Source organism: Ostrinia nubilalis, chromosome 16 (genome assembly GCF_963855985.1).
Source record: "Ostrinia nubilalis chromosome 16, ilOstNubi1.1, whole genome shotgun sequence".
NCBI classification, from domain to species: domain Eukaryota; kingdom Metazoa; phylum Arthropoda; class Insecta; order Lepidoptera; family Crambidae; genus Ostrinia; species Ostrinia nubilalis.
In genome coordinates, this window is record NC_087103.1 from 9,480,401 (window position 1) to 9,503,731 (window position 23,331).

The 23,331-nt window shown below is 36.8% G+C and overlaps 1 protein-coding gene and 1 long non-coding RNA gene across 2 annotated transcripts in view; both read left to right on the forward strand.

Annotated features, from left to right (window-relative positions):
• Nucleotides 1–546: 546 nt before the first annotated feature.
• LOC135079354 (uncharacterized) lies at nt 547–5,094 on the forward strand. The gene is made up of 6 exons (XR_010258785.1): nt 547–892; nt 988–1,145; nt 1,513–1,569; nt 2,002–2,071; nt 2,534–2,724; nt 3,363–5,094. It is a non-coding gene; the product is annotated as an uncharacterized LOC135079354 (long non-coding RNA).
• A 3,033-nt stretch (nt 5,095–8,127) lies between these two features.
• The window catches only part of LOC135079537 (uncharacterized), a 69,739-nt gene continuing 54,535 nt past the window's right edge, over nt 8,128–23,331 (forward strand). The window contains exons 1-4 of the mRNA XM_063974189.1: nt 8,128–8,531; nt 8,941–9,025; nt 9,356–9,423; nt 9,856–10,440. Of these exons, the coding sequence (XP_063830259.1) occupies nt 9,358–9,423; nt 9,856–10,440 (651 nt within the window). The 5' untranslated portion in view covers nt 8,128–8,531; nt 8,941–9,025; nt 9,356–9,357. The remainder of the gene's footprint in view (nt 8,532–8,940; nt 9,026–9,355; nt 9,424–9,855; nt 10,441–23,331) is intronic.

The window sequence follows — 23,331 nt, forward strand, 5'->3', positions numbered from 1 at the left end:
TCATGAATTGTTTGTCATGTTCCTTTGTTTTGTCCTCCTCCAAAACATATGATACACCTTTTTCCTCCAATATCAATTTCAGACGAAATTTCCATGTGCTGAAATTTGTGTTCTCATTTAGAAGTGGCAAAGTGGTAGCCGCCGCAGCAACGCCCGCAGACGCCATTTTTGTCGAAGTCACACTCACAATGTGCTACCACAATTTTCAGGATCGCAACCCCTTTTATTGTTCCGTTATCCACTGTTGTAGCTAACTACGCTCTGCTACCATATTGAGAATAATGATAAACTGTTTGTAGATCAACTTGCTTTTATTTCAGCACATTTTATATTAATACAAAATTAACACCGGTGGGACGCTCGGCGCTACCAGAGAGAAGAACACGGGGTGGAAACGCCATAGTGTTTGACAGATGGTTAGTCAAATGTCATTTCTAGGAGCATCCACATAATCTCAGCAAACATAGCCTGTAGGATTGGGCCAATTAAAAAAAAAAAGAGCATCCTAAAGGACGTAAACGTCAACTGTCATTTTAATGACATTGACAGGACAGTATCCACTCATTCATTCGCTGATTTTGCTCGCTCATTCAATCAATCATTCATTCACTCAATTCTTTTCGAAATTCCGAGAAAAAAATCTTGATTCCGAAATATTCGGAAATAAAAGCAAACAAATAATGGTCATTTTACCGTATTTACATTGTTTACCGTATAAACAAGATGGTTTCTTATTATCACCAAATGCATCGTGACTGGTTGCTCGTCCACCAAGTCCAGGGTTTTTTCTCTAGCACGTGATGAAGCATTGCAGGCTCTAAGGATACAGTACCTCCTGCCTGCAAATCCTTTATCAGGAACTATGACAAAGGAGCAACTTCGTCAAAGAAAGGCAAGTCATATTTTTAGGTTATTAAACAACCTTCCCAATTGCTATAAAATTTGCTGCAATTTCCCTAGGACTGAACTGACTGATTTTTGTTTCAGGTCTGCCAATCACATTTTGAGGATAAATAAATCTAAAACAATCTATTGGTTATGACAATGATGAATGGATGTCCTATTTTTTATTTATCCATGAAGAAAATAATAACATCTCGGCGACCATCCAAGCTGTTGCTGATCAGGTCATCCAGTAAGTTAAAGTAAGTATATACCTAGATTCAACCATAAAGTGTTTTGCAAGTACTAATTTAATTAGTCTATACGAATAAAGAAAGTTTAATTTTTTGATTTGACTTAAAAAGTAAACAATGTTCTTAATAAGTAGGTATTACTTTTATTTTAAGATCAATCTACTTAGTCAATAAAACTAAAATAGAAAGAGATATTTTACTACATTTCAATAAAACAAATTATCCTTATTCTATTTGTTTGGATTAGGCACCTTACATAAATTATATTATTGACACGGTAACTTACCACTAAAAATTGAAACATTAATTTTAACATTTAAGATTTCAATACAGGATGTTGCAATAGATGATTATTTATAATTTTTTTTCTTTCTAGCTGCTAATAGAGATAACTTCAATTCAATGTTGTTGCCAGATAATGCTGTGAGTGAAGGTATGTTCAACTCAGTTGTAAATAATACCTAAGTACTTTTAAATTGATGAGTCACCTACAATATTCATTGAACATAATTTATAATTTCAATACGTAATTTAAACTGATTTTTCGTGATAGTAATTTTTCTTTTGTAATGTTTTGTAAGCAATACCTATATTAATTCTGCAAAGAAAACTCTTTCTTGAGTTATTTAAATTATATTGTTTTGTGTGATAATTAATTGTACATTAAGTTTTACAGGATTTTGCCAATATATTTATATTTAGTAGAGGTTGCAGTATTCTATCTTATAAAACTATCTTTTTAAATTAATTTTACATAGTTATAACACAGGTTATACCATCATACCTAATTAATTTTATAGGGTTATTTTATGCTAATTTTTTAATTGTGTAATAAATTTTAATTATGTTTTATTAAATATTTCAGAAACTATATCCTGCCATCTACATCAGAGCCACATCTGTCATTATGGATAATATTATTGCTGCGTCCTAAGGTATCATAATAATGTATTTAATTTATTTAAATTCCTACGGGAACGGGAGTTACGGGAGTAAGCGGGAAAAAACATTTGTATGAAAGAATCTAAACCGCGTAAGATAGATCAACGCACAGCGTAAACGGCTAAACCTAGGCACTTGAAATTTGGAAGGGACGTAGCTTAGGTACCGTAGAGATGCACTAAGAAAGGAATTCCTGAAATTCCCACGTGAACGGGAATTAGCGGGAAAAAACATTTGTATGAAAAAATTTAAACCGCGTAAGATACATGAAGAGGGTAAAACGAGATCCACGCGTACGAAGTCGCGGGCGGCCGCTAGTATTCTTCTAAAATTATTAATATTAAGTATTTCAGTTACATATTTTGATGCTTTTTTCAAAGTAGATAATTAATTTTAAGTAAGCGTTTATAATATGTTTAATACATGTATTATACTATTGTTATTAATTATTTCAGGTTCAGCTTGCAAATAAACCCATCAAGCAGAGGCGGTACACACAAACAAAAGGTGGACTCTTTGGTTTTTTTAAAACGGAGCCCGAAAGCGTATGAGCTATTACGCCACATATTTATTTTGCCTAGTCAACGATCAAGAAAATGAAGGTATTGAGTGAAAAAACTGCCGCAATGATACAGCCCCAAATTTGGTAGGTTTGACAAACGCTCAATAATATCATTTAAATGTAAATTATGTACAGTCGAGTTCATAAATATAAGTGCAGTGCCAATTTAAAAAAATATTGTAAGCGTTTTAACGATCATACAAATCTAAAACAAATTCAGACAAATGTAATCATAAGCTGTTCATAAATATGTTGCGGTAACGCAGTATTGACTACGCTACTGCTCTATAATCTGTTGATAATGCGCATGTGCATATACCTTAAGTTGTAAAGGCATTAAAGGTTTATTTTCGTGCGCCATAATGACTGTGATTTCATGGATAAGTCCACGCATGCTGTTTTTGATAATATTAAATTATGAAATAAATAAAAAAAATCTGCTCTTCACGTAAATCGATTAACTTACTAATAATTCTGAGTCGCTCATAAAAAATGGCAACACCTTAAAGAGTCACCCAGTATGTAGTAGTATTATCCTTAATAATATTGTAAATGTTACACCAAATTGAATCTGGTTTAATATGAAAGGAATAAGCGTCGACAAACATCACGTGCGGGTACAAGTCGCCAATTTGAGTTCTTTTTCTATTATTATGAACCGCTTATTCAGTCTGTTATTATTTGTAATAAGAATCATAATAATGTAATTCAAATTGTTTCAGATTCCGGCCCAGTGTATAGTTTTTTTAACTAAAGTTTTTTGTTATTTTTGCCTCAAGAATGTACTTATTGTGAATTTCTTTGTTAATGGCTGATAGTTTTACTTGAGTCAAAGAAAATCGTAGTTGTTGTATAAAAAAATAATTTATAAATCTATTAGGGTACATTTTACTGTCGTCTTTTTTTTCTTAGAAACTTGCAGTAGATTATTCACTTTTTTGGAAACTGATAATTACTTGTTAATACCATAATTTATTATGGAAAATTGTACTGTTAAGTAGGTAATTTTTTTTCATTACCTTATAGTAGATAATGTCTTTTGTTGATGGCTGTATAGTTTTACGCAAGTTAAAGAAAATCGTAGTATATTTTTTTCTACACAAATTTTAGTTATAAGATGACATATATGATTGTTTGTTTGTTTGTATTGAAGAGGCTCCGAAACTAAGTACTGGACCAATTTGAAAAATTATTTCACAATTAGAATCCTTTATTTTCCCTAATGAAGATAGGCTATAACCGGATTTTTACAGGCGGTACGAAGTTCGCCGGGTCAGCTAGTTTCTTATAAACATGCAAATACGGTAAAAATGATTCATTTTGTTAATGGCTGTCTAGTGTTACGCAATTACAGGTAATCATCATTTTTATTGTAAACAGAATTAGGTACCATTTATTTATAACTAGCTTTTGCCCGTGGCTTCACCCGCGTGAAATTTAGTGCCACAGATTGGCATAAATTATACCCTATATGTTAATCTAGATTACAAATAATAATACTGTAAAGGTTCAACCAAATCCGTTCAGTAGTTTTTGCGTGAAAGAGTAACAAACATCTACACAAACTTTCACCTTTATAATATTAGTAGGATTTATAGTCAGCGACAATAGAAATGTTCGCTCGCTTGAAATTTTGTAAACAATTATTGCAAAAAGTTAATATTAATTTATATTATTCTGTTCTGTTGGCTTCAATGGTGGGTACCTATTTATTTCAATAAGTTAAACTCTAGGTAAAATTGACATTTAGTATGGAAATGTAATTTTAAACCAGTGTTCATCCCTTTCATAGAAGAGGTTTAATTCTCTAAGGTTCATCCCGGGCTTAATTTTTTTTGTATAATGGGTTTTATGACTGAAATTGACTCAAACAGAGATAAAATAACTAAGAGTCTTTAACATTTACTTACTTGGCAATTAAAGATAGATTTACTCAAATCCTACTTCGTACTATGTAATATTATAAATGCGAAAGTTTGTATGGACGTCTGGAATCTGAATGTTAACAGGTTTGTTACTTTTTCACGCAAAAACTACTGAACGGATTTTGATGAAACTGCAGTATTATACTTTATAACCCAGAATATCTTTGAATGCAGTTCCCTTTCTTTACAAAAATAAAGGAATGTTTCCTTTGAGTAAAATTTTCTATCTACAGTATTAAGAGTACTTTCCCTACAGGTGGCATTACAAAGTTCCACCCTGTATAATTTATGACGATCTTTGACAAACTAAATTTCACGCGTGTGAAGCCGCGGGCAGCAGCTAGTTACTAAATATTATGTTCATAAATAGTTCAGTCTCAATGTTATTGATGAAAATAAAGCCCAACTAGACTTTATTTTCTATTGGCGCGGTAGGTTTTCTTTTATTTTTCTTAAAAACCTACAGTTGATGATTCTGTGAATTAATGACTGTATAGTTTTACTTACTAACTGTATAGTTTTACTTACTAATAGTATTTCATAGTTTCCTAAGTTTATGGTGCTTACTTATAATTATCGAGCTAAGCGGATGATTTTTTATTCCATTATTATTTTGTAATTTTCCTTCGGAATAAAAAATCATCCGGTTGGTATATTATCTTCGAACGTGTAGATAATTCTAAGAGGTACTTCATGTTCAGACTCAAGTGCTCATAAGATAGGACCACCTTTGTAATTTTGTCGATAGTTGTATGCATTTGTTTTTATGTTGTATTTTTATGAAATAAATTTTTAAGTAAAACTTATTTTATGTTTTTTTATTTCTATAAATAATTTGAAATAATAATGTACCCGTACCGTTATTGGTGCGGTAACGTTACTTGTTATAAAATATATTAAAGCGGTACTGCAACGTCGCTAAGGCAGTCGTTATTAAAAAGTTACGATCTTTTTTTTTTTTTTAGCGCTACCCAATGGAAGTCCATAGATGCCGGAACTTTTACTATGAACGGACCAATCATAGGGCCGTTTCCTATCTGTCCCTGTCTCATCTGTGGAGAAGAAGAAGAAAATTGACACTAGTGAAGTGCAAATCAATTGACGATCATAGTGTTGTGCTTTATGTATTTCAACAGAGATGGTTACAAAATTAGATACCTGGGGGACGCTGGTCCCGCCAGGATCGTCGGACTCATCCATGAAACTTTATAAAATTGAAAAACTTACCAATGTACAGGAATTTTTACACTAATTATATTAAATATATACAAATAATGAATATACACACTATTTTACAACTGATCCTATACAATATACTATAAAATTAATGAAATTTCAAAAAGAGCAAAAAAAAGGACGACCGAACAAACCGACGTTTCCCGCGCTTTTTTTCGCTACTTCACTTACAAAGTGTTTTTTTTTATGCTGGCTGACAGGAATGACAGCATAAGTCAGCTGTCATAAGAATTTTTATATGGTCTGAGATAACATAACTCGATGAAGATGTTGACAATGAAATGGCTTGATGGAAAATGCACACTGATGTAAATATGATTCACAACACACAGTCAAGTCAGTAGTTTTACCTAGTAGTACAGTACCTAAACGTACGTTAACGTCAGGCAGCGTGCCAAAACATAATGAGGATCAGTACTGTTGTAGAAAATTCAATAAAACTAGTATCTACGTTAATCTTTAATACATAAGAAAGATATATCTTTTTGAATTATCCAAATCGGACCATTACTTACGAAGATATTAAGTAATAAACATAGGCCGTTTTTGCCGCTAAAAGTCAACGTACGCAGGACCGCGTGACGTCACTATATCCGAATCGAGCGCAGCCGGCGTACTATTGGGTTGGATTTTTTTTTTTCCAGCTAAACTATCAGTTTTAGAAAAAAACTTTTAATAACATTTATTCATCAAAATAAAGTAATCTATCGACCAGTAATTTTTAAAAATAAAAATTGTGAAAAATAAGTATCGCTATGTCCAAAAACCACATTTTCATAGGATTCGATGCAATGCGGAGACGCGGTTGGGGTGAGTGTAACTTAATGATTGTTTGTATTGAACATAATAATACATAATAATGATGCTAATAATACCCAGTTTCTGGCCTGGGGGGGGGACTAGTCATACCCAGCTTATAGCCTGGGGGGAGGGGCAAGCCTTACCCAGCTTCTGGCCTTGGTGGGAGGGGGGGAGAGGCAAGTCATACCCAGTTTCTGGCCTGGAGGGGGGGGGGGGGTAAGTCATACCCAGCTTATGCTTATGTGCTGGGGGGAGGGGCTAGCCTTACCCAGCTTCCGGCCTGGGGGGAGGGGGGGGGGGTCAAGTCATACCCAGTTTCTGGCATGGGGGGGGTGTCATACCCAGCTTCTGGCCGAAGGGGAGTCATATCCAGCTTATGCTTATGGCCTGGGGGAGGGGCAAGCCTTACCCAGCTTCTGGCCTGGGGGGAGGGGAAGGGGTCAAGTCATACTTAGTTTCGGGCCTGGGGGGGGAGGGGGGTGTAAATCATACCCAACTTCTGGCCGAGGGGGAAGTCATGCCCAGCTTATGACCTGGGGAGAGGAGGGGGGCGGGGGAGTCATACCCAGCTTCTAGGCTAAGATTAAATAGATTTCCAGGAGGGAGCAGCTGGCCCGCCCATGGGCACGGCGAATAGTATACGTAGGTTTAACTCATTGTAGGTATTGCGTGTACATCGAAATGATCTTCATAGCAATGTCTTGTAGCCTAGGCAGAGTGTATCTGCCTCAGCTATACCTTATTGTTAGAAGTAAATAAATTAATACTTATACATTTTTATATTTTACTTGGAAGAAAACAACACTTATGAACACTTTATTTTAATAAATCACCAAATATACCACCGCGGAGACCCCAATCGCGTCTCTGCGTTCCATTGAATCGTATGAGCGTATGGATTTTTTGCGTTATTTTTCACAATTTCTGTTTTTAAAAATTACATATCGATAGCTTACTTTATTCTGATGAATAAATGTCATTACAAGTTTTTCTCTAAAACTGATAGTTTGGCTAGAAAAAAATATTTTCTATGCACGCAGTACGCCGGCAGCGTTCGGTTCGGATATAATGACGTCATCGTCCCCGCGCCGGGCGGTCAGTGAACTTTTTTAGTAATTTGGCCATAAAGAACTTCGTCAATTTTTGTCGTAGAACAAAAATTTTTGGACTGTGTATTAAGGATTTCTTAGCCCTATAAATCTGCATTCACAGCTAAAAATCGAAATGATCCTCATTACAAATCTTTGCTTGTGTTGTCCTATAAGAAACCAGACGGTTAATGCACAGAAATACGCAGTAGTACATGTGAATAATTTATGGTATTCAGTATTAATTAAGATTAAATTAATGCAAATCAAATAAATAAATATACAAAATAATACTTACTCGACACGACACGACATAAAATATCTCTATAGTTAACGTAATCTTTGGATAGTTGATTCTAAAAACTCGCTTTATCGTTGTATAGATGGCAGCACAACTATTTTTAATTCATTTGTTTTTATTTAGTAAATAAGAAAAATACAAAATGTAGGTACATAGTTTTAACTGAATTGAGTGAAATGCACTTATTTTATAATGAATTTGTAAACCCAAGTTACGTAGTATGCTGTCTAAAATCTATCTTGCGGTTGATGGTATGATCGACGCCATTTTGCGTGCTGACTCGCACATACAAACTTACAAGCGTTTATATTTATGAATCATTAGGTGTCTCTTTCACATACTAGCAAATTTCATATGAGAAAAAGAATAAGTTGCAAAATTCTCTGACTTTCTCTTTATCAACAAAGTATGTGTAATATGAGTATGTGTGTGTATTCCTGACAATTTTTACACGACGAATAATTTGTAAACATGGAGGCCAAGTGTTTGGTGATATAATTTTCTACGTATCTTTGCGATGCAGTGTAAATTTTCTAGCTGGTTAGTGAATTATTTATGTATATGGTGCATGTTTGGTTATATATAACTGGCAGAGTCGTTCAGTGTCTCCAAATCAATCTGTGAATGTAAACGTATGCACTTATTTGGCGCCAATGTCCTTTAACCGTTACGCTTGCTAACAAACAATCTCAAGCCAAAGCTTCAAAACAGATCGAGGTAACCTAAACGATTATAATTTCCCTTAATTGGGTAGTTATTTTGTAGTTAGCATGAAAATTCATCGATATATTTAACTATCGCGCTTGTGGTGGTTCGAAACTGGTCTTGCAAGTGTCGTCAGATCTGTCATTCTCGAATTAGGTAGTATTTTGTTCATGTAATTACTACTGTATCTTCGTTTGTTAAAGCATTTTACACAAAATAACGTAGTAAATAATCTTATTTTCAGACTAATATCACATTGGTGATCCATTTACGTGTGAAATGAAGCACCGTAAACTGTTGTACTTGGGAACATCTTGACCAACCTTGAAGTGAGTAACATCATTAGATTCATACATAACATGAGAACAAATGTGTTTCGTTTGATGTATTCATGGTATTCTATTTTATACTCTTATGTCATCAACTATTATTTTCTATTAATTATCATAAAAACAAACATGATGTCTGAAAATACCTTCAACAACATCATAGTAAACTAGAAGAGACACCTTATTAGACTTATTTACAAAGTAATAGATTGGTAATAGATGCTTAGATTATACAAGGTCTACTGATTTAAGATATCAATTAACTAGAATTTACTAACCTAATATGTACACTATCATCTTGATATTAATATTATTATTGGTTTGTTTCAGCAATGGGCACTGAGTTGCCAAAGACACAAGATTCAAGTGGTGACTCTGACTCTAACAGTGATTCTGAGGTTGGTTTAGATAATAATATTTAGAGAGACCATTTACATAATTACTTTTTGATGTAACTATTTCCTGGTTCTTATCAACTAATACCTTGCATTATAATAAAATTGTTATCATTTTCTGCTGTCAGTTGTGTTTGTGTGTCCTAAAACTACAAGTTTGGGTTTAAAAAGCTAGTTGCTATTTACCTACTGACTAAAATCAAACAATACCTACTTAGCTTAAAAATTCTGACAGTAAATAAGTTTTCTAAAATAATGTGGTTTATTGCGTAACAAATTAATGCTAGTATCCATATTACGGATTTTTAATTTTACTCACAAGATTTTTAAATTTTTTTGTAATTATTGGATATTAAAGTACATTTTGTTGAGAGAATTAAAATTTGATCTTGAGAAGAATATTATGTTCCTAATTATTTTTTCTATCATTTACAGCATAGCAGCAGTAGCGAATCATCTGGAAGTGACTGGGAATGTTCTGGTGCTAAACAAGGCACCGCACACAAACCCCATTTTTCAGTCACTTCCTGTGACACAGGCCTGAAGCTCAAAATTGCTGCTATTCCACCAAGAAAGGTCAATCCAAAAAAGGGCACAGCTGTCAAAAAGAAACCTGACAGCACGCTAAAAACATCTAAAGCTGGTAAGGACCGCCCCACAGTGAAGAAAAAAGGCAAGTCACAGTTATCAGAAACATCCACCAGCTCTGAATCATGTAGTAAATGTTCATCAGATTCATCAAGTGAAGATGACTTGCCATTAAAAACTGTATCAAAATTGCTGATTCCAAAAGGATCACCACAAAAAACACCTGGGAAAAGCACAAAGAATAACTCTAACAAGAGTGACAGCGATGAAGACAAGAGGACAGGTGAAAGCAGAGACAATGCATCTAAAGCAAACATCAAGGAGAAGAATAGTGCTGCAAAGACTAATAGTACTATTGTGAAAAAGACTAAAAGTGATGACACCACTCACGAATCGACTGTGAAAAGACCCAGAGGAAGACCCCGAACTAAGGTAGGTGTATTAATTAAATTTTCTAGATATAATCGAATACCCTTAATAATCAAAAGTTCAGTTTCCAGGACACCAGAGTGGATTTTACCAATTTAGTTTTTTAGCTGTAAATTTATAGTTTCAGAGCTGTAAAGAAGAACGGTCACGCCCCATACAAAAAAAACCCAGACCCGACAGAAACGAGACATACCTCAGTTTTTTTGTCATGTCTTAATTAGTTAAATTATATATTTTTTATATTCGAAATCTATGTATAACACCAAAATATTACCCTTTGTTTTTGTTCAGGCGTTATATAAAAACTAATACAAAATGCCTATTTATCACCAAAATGAATGTACCTAAATGTCTATTACAGCTGCTATGGAATGTATCTAGGTGACCTGGAGATGCAGCCGGATTATACAGGGTGGTTATACATATGGAACGATAAGTGATCTCACTTGATTATTTCTAAACTATACAAGATATCGAAAAACTAGTTACTGATTCTGAAAGTGCTTCACAAGCTCTTTCAAATGGTACCAATAATAGGTTACGGATTATGGAAGCTGGTAACATTGAATTTTTGGATTTTGTAACTTCTCGTTTCCACCCTATATAATCCGGCTGTATCTCCAGGTCACCTAGATACATTCCATAGCAGCTGTAATAGACATTTAGGTACATACATTTACCAATTTTGGTGATAAATAGGCATTTTGTATTAGTTTTTGTATAACGCCTGAACGAAAACAAAGGGTAATATACTCAACATCAAATAAACCGCACCTTCCGCGACGCGAACTTTAACGATTTTCTTCTGACACAATCATGGTGCCCCAACAATATTGGTGTTATTTGAAAGCCCAATAAATATCCTTAAAGAAAAACACATTTAATTTCTTAATAAATGATTAACATATACCATAAATGTGACTTGAAAAAATACCTCACTTTGGGCCCACCTATGGGATCAATTAGACCAATTTTTATGGTTATAAAACCAAATAATTATCTCACGTGTCCTCTTTAACAGATGGATAGCGATTAATCCCAACTTAACAGTTTTATAGCCATAAAAGTTGGCTCTAGCGTAACTACCTATTTTTTGAAGAAGTGACTCTGGATCCTTCTAAAGACACATTTTTGGGGTAAAAACCTTTCCTTTAATGAAATGAAGGTTAGAGCTAGGCTTTCAAATGGTGCCAATATTGGTGGGAAGTGGGAAAGCATACGTTTGAAAATGCTTGTCGCGGGAGGTGCGATTTATTTGATGTCGAGTGTATTTTGGTGTTATACATAGATTTCGAATATACAGTGTGTCCGGGCTTGTAGTGATCAAACTTTAAGGGCGTAATCTATGGACAATTTTATCGATGAAAATACTTCAAATTTGGGGCTTGACCCATTTCTCGCAAAATTACGAGGATTTAAGTTTTTAATTTTTAGTTTTCACCTCTTCCTTCAAAAACAAGTGAAAGCGTGGGTAGATTAACACTAATAAGCAAAAATTTTATATCATGCGATAGCCAATAAAATTATCTATTAGCAGAAGTAGAAAACAGATACAAGTTTCATACATTTTAAGGGAGTAAGAATGGATTTAATTAGAAAAAAACATGACTTTTTTCACTTCTTTTTCAGTTATTTTCCAACACAAGAAAAACCAGGTCGTTAAGGTATGTTTTATTTGCATTGTATTATTAGTATTTGAGCCATTCTACAAAACGAATGTAAATTTATTAGTCTACGTCTATTAGTTTCGACGTAATTGTTGAACAAAGATACCCCTTCCCAGCGGTTTCCATAGTAATCGGAATAGGTTGTGTGATTCTTTCAGGCAGTGCATTTTCGCATGTCGATTGCGCTATGGAAACCGCTGGGAAGGGGTATCTTTGTTCAACAATTACGTCGAAACTAATAGACATAGACTAATAAATTTACATTCGTTTTGTAGAATAGCTCAAATACTAATAATACAATGCATATAAAACATACCTTAACGACCTGGTTTTTCTTGTGTTGGAAAATAACTGAAAAAGAAGTGAAAAAAGTCATGTTTTTTTCTAATTAAATCCATTCTCACTCCCTTAAAATGTATGAAACTTGTATCTGTTTTCTACTTCTGCTAATAGATAATTTTATTGGCTATCGCATGATATAAAATTTTTGCTTATTAGTGTTAAGCTACCCACGCTTTCACTTTTTTTTGAAGCAAGAGATGAAAACTAAAAATTAAAAACTTAAATCCTCGTAATTTTGCGAGAAATGGGTCAAGCCCCAAATTTGAAGTATTTTCATCGATAAAATTGTCCATAGATTACGCCCTTAAAGTTTGATCACTACAAGCCCGGACACACTGTATAAAATATATAATTTAACTAATTAAGACATGACAAAAAAACTGAGGTATGTCTAGTTTCTGTCGGGCCTGGGTCACAGATGACCGTTCTTCTTTGTCGTAACAATTAGATTGTTTTTAACTTTTATTGGTGAAATCTGCTCTCAGGTCAGGGCCCTCTTATTCGGTCGCCATGGAGGCGCCACCAGACGCACTGGTTGCGGACCCGCAGCTTCTGTAGAATGCAGTACATGTAAAAATTTTAAGTCAGTTTCACGACGCGTTTTACCAGCCCTTAGGGGTGTGAAAGCGCATACTGCGATCAGTTTGCGGGCGTAACAGAACTTCGGTCTTATGATTTGGAAATAAAACGGGCTTGAGTGAAAACCTCTTTGTGAGTTCTCACCTCAGCCCAAAAGTTTTTGTAAAATATAGGTAATTAGATATCACTGTTGGGTCCCCACCCACGGGCACAGAGTCGGCACAGAGATGCATGCTGATGATTGAACAAATAGATACAAGTAGACTGGACTAAGGCTCATTCACTGTTCTTACTCGGACACTGAATGGATTGCTACAAACTATAAAATCAGTCAAATGAACTAGTTCGGTCTTCTAGAGATATTTTATGAGTGGGTTCGAACTACCGACCAAGTCCGGAATCGGTCGGCCGACACCATCACCATTGGCTATTGTCGCCTCAATGTCACCCCAGAATGTCCCACTGGAGAATAGGAAATCATAATCCTACTGATGTTCTACACTTTTGCTAGGAGATTTGCTTTTGGTATTATCTTACTACACAAAAGAGCTGTACAGTGGCGTAGCGTACTTTGTATCAATCGCGGAGACCAATCTAAAAAGGTCTTTTTAGTTCGGCTCCCCTTTATCTGGCAGAAACTTTTTCCGCGCACGCTGTAATTCATTCTTTAACCAAATATTTATAGGGCATAAATATTGTTAAATGTTCAGTAGAATTATGTTACAATAGTCAGTGAAACGAATAGCTGTAAAACCGACTCCTCGTAGTCTTGTCTGCCCCACCCCTAGAGTGTAATTCGAGGCTGCGTAGGCGGCAGCAAGCCGAAGCTGCGGTGGTGAGCGAAAATCATCTGCGACGATAAGCTCGCGTGGGACCGCCGGAGCCGTGACAGAAACTGCCTGCTGCATGCTTTTTAAATGTGCCAAAACACGATTCTGCCTTACAAAATTATTAGTTTTGAATGTATGCCAAATAAGTGTGTACCTAATGATTTTCTGCGTAAGGAAGATGATGCTCGTTTTACCCCTTAGTTCGTAAAAGCTGTTGTTTGATATATCATGTTGATAGATGGCGTTTCACGGCTTCCCCCGCATGAATATTTTTACGAACGTCGAAAAACAGTTGTTTGTCCAGCGCTGTAGATTTTAACCAATGACGATATATAGATGGCGCTTTTTAGACACGTCTTATTTATTTATTGAAATTTATTTGTCACATATCGTCATAAATTATAGGCTATATGTTAATCACGGTTATAAATAATAATACTGTATAGTTTCAACAAAATCCGTTCAGTAGTTTTTGCGTGAAAGAGTAACAATCATCCAGACATCATGACATCCAGACATCCAAACTTTCGCATTTATAATATTAGTAGGAAGTAGGATAAAATTCTGATTTAAAAAGTTTGCGAAAAAAGGTATAAACTTTTCTAAAAAAAAAAACATTGATAAATTATAGAACTTTCTTAGGCAGTTGCCTACTGTCTAATCCGAAAAAGTTCGGCCCTGGGGGCCCCTGTAGTCAAGGGGCCCCGTATCATTGATACGGCGGTAGCTACGCCATGGAGCCTGGAGTCTGAAGCTGAAGCTGGGATTCTGCAAAAAAACTAATTTGAATGCATGACCACAGATAATATAATACTAGTACAGATGCATCATCCCATACTCGAAATGTGGCCGACCTAAGTCTTGAAACTGCTCGGGCCCGCTTGGTTTCCTAGTGGTGATAACAGATCGCGCTAGTGTGCCGCAGCGGACTTGACCGTCCCGCGGTTTGCGACCCGCTAATGCTTTCTATTCTAGCAACTTGAGCGGAGTATTTATTTGGCGTGCTATATCAAAAGATGGCGCTAAAGCCAATAAGTTTACTGCTTTGTTTATGAAGGCATGTAACTAAGCAAAAAACAGATTAGAGACGCTATTGAAAATTTCGACACGGTATAATAATGTCCAAGTAGCACAACGATCACAGCCGACGCTCAATATCCAGCACCGTGGGTTCGTATCCCGCTACAAATTATCATCATAAAACTCCATTTTGTTTTATTTTATTAGGTATATAAAACAGGAAAATATCGAAACATGCAGTAATAAAGGTAGATATCAATAAAAAACTTATTTTTTCCATAAAAATATTCAGAAATAATTATTATGTAAAAAAACATAACCCTCCTTCTGGAGCAGTCAAGTAAATATCAAATGAACTGTTCGTAAAAAATACAAAATCCAGTTTTAGTTTTTCGTACTCGTATCGTAGTTTATTCAAAAATATGCCTACATTTTAATCGACTTGCACATACAGGTTTAAGATTTAGGATTATCTGTGATTTAGGTTTAGGTTTTTCGTTGCATTCGTTTGCGCGTCACTCGCGATAATAATAGCACCTACCTATTTATTTACGAGTAATAATACCGCGCTGGCACAAAATATACCTAGGTGGCAAAATCTGGGGGCACGGCAGTGCCCACCAAGTCGAGCAAAAAAGCGGCACGGCCGTACCATCCTTTTCTCGAAGCAATTCAGGCCATTTTCGACTGCCTGTAACTTCGTTGTGGATAAAACTAGAAGGCTGAATTTTCATTAGCTATGCAGGCATTGTAAAGACACGGTATATTTAAAATTTCATTCAATTTGAACCAGTAGTTTAGGAATTATAACGGGTCAAAGTTACTTAATTTTGTCACTCACTGACTCACTGACTCACCGATCATCAAAATTCTAAGGCACTTCTAGCAGACCTAGAAGCTTCAAATTTGGAATATAAGTAGTGTTTGGTGTATGAATCAAGGAAAAACTTAAATATTTGGGGGCACGGTAGTGCAACCGCCAAGTCGAGTAAAATTTTTCAATTTCGGTCCAGTTTTCTAGATACATAACTGCTGTCTACAAAATACAAAAAGAAATGAGATCCCATCAAAAACAATACTTGTCAAAAAAACCAAGTCTCGCAACTCAGTTGTTCTACGGTAAAAAGTTGTGAGATCCATGTAATACCAAGTCCAGGCCAGGAAATCTTTAACGTTTTACATAAATATATTGACTTGGCCATCGCATGAAAACACGTGTAAATTAAATTATTTAGTGCGATGGCCAAGTCAATATATTTATGTAAAACGTTAAAGATTTCCTGGCCTGGACTTGGCATTACATGGATCTCACAACTTTTTACCGTAGAACAACTGAGTTGCGAGACTTGGTTTTTTTGACAAGTATTGTTTTTGATGGGATATTATTTACTTATTTAATTATTATTTTACTGATGTTTTATTCCTTCTCTCTCTCTATTTATCGTCGCCGAACACGTAGAATTTCGTCCAATGACACCATGCTACCCATCCTTATCACTCGCGCGTAATTGTATTGCTGTCGCGCTCGCTCACTCACTTTGACGGCCCGTCCCCGTCGCACAGTAGTTTGATTTTAAAAATAGGTGGACATACGATCGAAAGTCATAATTTCACCGAAACAAAAATTGTTTTGGATAGCATTTTGAATGCTGATCAACATTTGGCATTATGCATTTTTCGATAAAACGAGCCTTTCATGCTTAAAAAAAATATGACAAGAAAATTTGTATGGAGAAAAATCTTTTTTATTTTTTTTCTGGCTACTGTTGCAAACTGTAGCGGTCAAACCTTATGTAGTCGTAAGTACCTATGGTGCCTAACATTACGACATAAATACTTTTTGCGGGCACGCGCGGCGATACGAGTAATGGACATGCAAAATTTTAAATATTTTTATTTATTCATTATTGATTTTAATGCACTTAAAGTAATTATTAATAGATAAATATACTTAGTCTAACTTACTACAGCCCCCTATTACCTCATTTCACGCTAAAACCTTTCAAACTAGAACCTAAGTTTGTAGGTACTAGGTAGTCTAAGTTGTTTTTATTGTCATTATAATATTCACTACTGGTCTACTGGTTATCGTGTAAGATAGATTAGGTAGATATCAACCCTTTACCTAGGTATATACCTACTTCTTGGCACTTATAATACCGACATACATGATTAAAAAAAGTCTTCAAGCAAGAATCCTTGACTTCAATGGTTATGAAAGATTTTTTAACTTTCTAGAGTAGTCCTGAATAGATCCTTAAATCATTTTGACTGTCATAATCGATTACAGTAGGTAGTGGGTTCAGTAAGGGTTTCAACCCATATAGTAAACAATACATTTTTATGGCTCTCCATTCAGTTAGTCATATAATTCCATCATAAATGGAAATATCCGTAACCCTCTTCTACACATTATTCATCATCCATCATCATTTCAACCATAGAACGTCCACTGCTGAACATAGGCCTCCCCCAATGATTTCCACAATGGCCGCTTGGTGTTGCCCTGCGTCCAGCGCCTTCCTGCTACCTTTATGAGGTCGTCGGTCCACCTTGTGGGTGGACGTCCTACGCTGCGCTTTCCGGTACGTGGCCTCCACTCCAGAACCTTACTGCCCCATCGGCCATCAGTTCTGCGTACTATGTGCCCTGCCCATTGTCACTTTAGCTTGCTAATCCGTTGGGCTATGTCAACGACTTTGGTTCGTTTACGGATCTCCTCCTCATTTCTGATTCGATCTTGTAAAGAAACACCGAGCATAGTCCTCTCCATAGCACGTTGTGCAATTTTGAGCTTATTTATAAGGCCTATATTGAGAGGCCACGTTTCCGAGCCCTATTGCCACACATTATTGCAGATCCATTATGTACCTATAGTTTTATATGCCAGCTAACGTACACAAAAACTGCTGATACATGGTGCAGATAATGTGATAACATTTTGGTGTACTGCAAACCTGCCTATTGGATTCTTTCGGAAAAAGTAAGTATGTGAGTGACTTTGATTATTTTGAACACTCTGATCAAGATAAGTGAATAGGCTAAAATATCTTTTTTTGATTTGTTTTTCGAACGAAGATAATAATCGAAGACATGAATGGAAGAAGGTGATAAATGTCGGATTTTAGATTTTTCTCAGTTCGATGATTGGGTAAAGGTATGCTTTATGCTTTATGTTTGAGGCTACTAATAAAGGTGTTATGTACGTTATCTTTTTAGACGAAGGGAAAGAAACTTACACCTCTTTAAAGGAGCCAAAAAAAAATTATATTTTTGTGAAAGTATAAGACTATTCAACAGAAGAACTGGAAATTACAGTTCTATCAAAATTGAAACTATCCCGCTACCTACTGTAATCGATTATGACAGTCAAAATGATTTAAGGATCTATTCAGGACTACTCTAGAAAGTTAAAAAATCTTTCATAACCATTGAAGTCAAGGATTCTTGCTTGAAGACTTTTTTTAATCATGTATGTCGGTATTATAGGTGCCAAGAAGTAGGTATATACCTAGGTAAAGGGTTGATATCTACCTAATCTATCTTACACGATAACCAGTAGACCAGTAGTGAATATTATAATGACAATAAAAACAACTTAGACTACCTAGTACCTACAAACTTAGGTTCTAGTTTGAAAGGTTTTAACGTGAAATGAGGTAATAGGGGGCTGTAGTAAGTTAGACTAAGTATATTTATCTATTAATAATTACTTTAAGTGCAATAAAATCAATAATGAATATATAAAATTATTAAAATTTTGCATGTCCATTACTCGCTTCGCCGCGCGTGCCCGCAAAAAGTATTTATGTCGTAATGTTAGGCACCATAGGTACTTACGACTACATAAGGTTTGACCGCTACAGTTTGCAACAGTAGCCAGAAAAAAAATAAAAAAGATTTTTCTCCATACAAATTTTCTTGTCATATTTTTTTTAAGCATGAAAGGCTCGTTTTATCGAAAAATGCATAATGACAAATGTTGATCAGCATTCAAAATGCTATCCAAAACAATTTTTGTTTCGGTGAAATTATGACTTTCGATCGTATGTCCACCTTTTATTAAAATCAAACTACTGTGCGTCGTACGGGCTCGGCGACCGGACTACAGCATCATTTTCGATTCACTTACACGTGCTGCGTGAATGGCTGGCATGCATACCTACTAAGTATATTGACGTTACTGGGATCGGGAGTAGCCCCAATGGATGGGTACCTGCCTACCAAGCTTGTTTTCATTTAGCGCGCGACACTGGTCTTTTTAAATAAGTAGGTAGATAAGATTAATAATTCATAAATTAATCGTGTGCGTTACATCAGCGACATGGTGACGCTGGTCGGGATGTGCTTATGTGGAGGGGTTGGTGCCTTGTATCCTGTAAATGTGTCGAGAGTCTACCATTTGTACCTACCCGGTAAGGTTGCGGAGTACTTAATTGGTGAAAATGGGATTCCGCTGCGGTAATGCTTCTTATTTTCTTCAATTACTCCGAAATCTTATTGGGCAAAAATGCTAGATTCTCGTCTCGGCACATTTACAGGATTTAAGGCTCTACCTTTTCCATGACATAAGCACATCTTGATCAGCGTCACCATATCGTCGCTTGCCTCTCTAACTGACGTAACTGACATTTTGCAAAATTTTCAGGCGATTAGATAGATCGATTCGTCTTGCGAAATTAATTAAGATATGGCGTAGATAACTCCGTTTCGAAAAAAATGTCAGATACGTCACTTAGAGAGGCAAGCGACGATATCTCTGAGGTAACGCACACGAATGAATCTGCATTTTGATTTTAAATAAGTGAAATACAACTTGATGCAGACTGACATGTATTTGGGAGAGAACTTGCTTAAGGATAATTACCTACTGTCTACCGTAACATTCGCTGCCTGCCGCTCGCGCACCCTGCTTCTAATTTCAAGGACGCCAATCCAATGTGCCGCGCGGTCGCGTCTCGGCGTGGCCAGCTAGTAGGTAGGTAAATTATGATGCGTCGCCGCAGAGTAGCCGGCTATGGAGCGTGCGAGTGAGACAGCAGAGCTCTCACTTTGTTTATGTTTTGGCCGAATTTAATAATTAACAATGGAATTAAACAGGGGATTAACAATGGGTTCACTTTAATAGGTACTAGGTTAAGATTTTTTTTTATTTGCTATACATATCTTAAAATAAATTAAATGAGTAAAAAAACATTAACTGCACCTCTGCACCGCACTTACCTACTAACAGCTCTCTGCGTGGCTGAAAGGTTGACTGGCGGATAATGCTCTTAACATTATGAACAAAAGGTGGACCTTAAACATTATTATCGGCAATACAGTTTATAACCGACTACACCAGAAAAAGGGTTATGTTTTCAACCGACTTCAAAAAAGGAGGAGGTTCTCAATGAGGATCATTTCGATTTTTAGCTGTGAATGCAGATTTATAGGGCTAAGAAATCCTTAATACACAGTCCAAAAATTTTTGTTCTACGACAAAAATTGACGAAGTTATGGCCAAATTACTAAAAAAGTTCACTGACCGCCCGGCGCGGGGACGATGACGTCATTATATCCGATCCGAACGCTGCCGGCGTACTGCGTGGATAGAAAATATTTTTTTCTCGCCAAACTGTCAGTTTTAGAGAAAAACTTGTAATGAACTTTATTCATCAGAATAAAGTAAGCTATCGATAGGTCATTTTAAAAAATAGAAATTGTGAAAAATAACGCAAAAAATTCATACGCTCATACGATTCAATAGAACGCAGAGACGCGATTGGGGTCTCCGCGGTGGTATATTTGGCGATTTATTCAAATAAAGTGTTCATAAGTGATGTTAGAGTCATATCTTCTTCCAAGTAAAATATAAAAATGTATAAGTATTAATTTATTTACTTCTAACAATAAGGTATAGCTGAGGCAGATACACTCTGCCTAGGCTACAAGACATTGCTATGAAGATCATTTCGATGTACACGCAATACCTACCTGTTATTTAGTTTTTATGAGTTAAACCTACGTACCTACCTATCTATTCGCCGTTTCCATGGGCGGGCCAGCTGCTGCAGGAAAGGACAGCTGCTCCCTCCTGGAAATCTATTTGATCTTAGCCTAGAAGCCTAGAAGCTGAGTATGACTCCCCAGCCCCCCTCCTCTCCCCAGGTCATAAGCTGGGCATGACTTCCCCCTCGGCCAGAAGTTGGGTATGATTTACCCCCCCCCCCCCCAGGCCAGAAGCTGGGTAAGGCTTGCCCCTCCCCCAGGCCATAAGCATAAGCTGGATATGACTCCCCTTCGGCCAGAAGCTGGGTATGATACCCCCCCCCCCCCCATGCCAGAAATTGGTTATGACTTGACCCATATATGACTTGATAGCAATACTTATTATTCACAATTTTTATTTTTAAAAATTACTGGTCGATAGGTTACTTTATTTTCATGAATAAATGTTATTATAAGTTTTTTTCTAAAACTGATAGTTTAGCTGGAAAAAAATATTTTCCATCCCAATAGTACGCCGGCTGCGCTCGATTCGGATATAATGACGTCACGCGGCCCTGCGTACGTTGACTTTTAGCGGCAAAAACGGCCTATGTTTATTACTTAATATCTTCGTAAGTAATGGTCCGATTTGGATAATTCAAAAAGATATATCTTTCTTATGTCTTAAAGATTAACGTAGATACTAGTTTTATTGCATTTTCTACAACAGTACTGATCCTCATTCGACCCGTATGTTTTTTTTTTTCTATGTTTGTTACGCGATAACTTCGCCAATGAGGATCAGTACTGTTGTAGAAAATTCAATAAAACTAGTATCTACGTTAATCTTTAAGACATAAGAAAGATATATCTTTTTGAATTATCCAAATCGGACCATTACTTACGAAGATATTAAGTAATAAACATAGGCCGTTTTTGCCGCTAAAAGTCAACGTACGCAAGGCCGCGTGACGTCATTATATCCGAATCGAGCGCAGCCGGCGTACTAATGGGATGGAAAATATTTTTTTCCGGCTAAACTATCGGTTTTAGAAAAAAACTTTTAATAACATTTATTCTTCAAAATAAAGTAACCTATCGACCAGTAATTTTTAAAAATAAAAATTGTGAAAAATAAGTATTGCTATGTCCAAAAACCACATTTTCATAGGATTCGATGCAATGCGGAGACGCGGTTGGGGTGAGTGTAACTTAATGATTGTTTGTATTGAACATAATAATACATAATATGATGCTAATACCCAGTTTCTGGCCTGGGGGGGGGGGGGATAAGTCATACCCAGCTTATAGCCTAGGGGGAGGGGCAAGCCTTACCCAGCTTCTGGCCTTGGTGGGAGGGGGGGAGAGGCAAGTCATACCCAGTTTCTGGCCTGGGGGGGGGGGGTAAGTAATACCCAGCTTCCGGCCGAGGGGGAGTCATACCTAGCTTATGCTTATGGACTGGGGGAAGGGGCTAGCCTTACCCAGTTTCTGGCTTGGGGAGAGGGGGGGGGGGAGGGGTCAAGTCATAACCAGTTTCTAGGGCTGGGGGGAGGGGCTAGCCTTACCCAGCTTATGGCCTGGGGGAGGGGGGGGGGGTCAAGTCATACCCAGTTTCTGGCATTTCTGGCATGGGGGGGTGTCATACCCAGCTTCTGGCCGAAGGGGAGTCATATCCAGCTTATGCTTATGGCCTGGGGGTAGGGGCAAGCCTTACCTAGCTTCTGGCCTGGGGGAGGGGGAGGGGTCAAGTCATACCCAGTTTTGGGCCGGGAGGGGGGGGGGGGGGGTAAATCATACCCAACTTCTGGCCAAGGGGGAAGTCATGCCCAGCTTATGACCTGGGGAGAGGAGAGGGGCGGGGTAGTCATACCCAGCTTCTAGGCTAAGATTAAATAGATTTCCAGCACGGAGCGGCTGTCCTTTCCTGCAGCAGCTGGCCCGCCCATGGGAACGGCGAATAGATAGGTAGGCAGTAGCGGCGTAAGGGGGGCGCGGTGGGGGCGGTCCGCCCCGGGTGCCAAGCATCAGGGGGTGACAAAAGTCGCGCAATTAGTTCTCACTGACGCATCTGCATGGCAAGGACGGTCGTGATTTCATGACAGGGGGGGTGCCATTCTGGGATGCCTTAGGCTATAATTTATATTAAGGTGCCGCCCCGGGTGCCAACCTATGCTACGCCGCCACTGTAGGTAGGTGCGTAGGTTTAACTCAGAAAAACTAAATAACAGGTAGGTATTATTAAGTGTACATCGAAATGATTTTCATAGCAATGTCTTATTGTTAGAAGTTATACCTTATTGTTAGAAGTAAATAAATTAATACTTATACATTTTTATATTTTACTTGGAAGAAGATATGACTCTAACAACACTTATGTACACTTTATTTGAATAAATCGCCAAATATACCACCGCGGAGACCCCAATCGCGTCTCTGCGTGCCATTGAATCGTATGAGCGTATGGATTTTTTGCGTTATTTTTC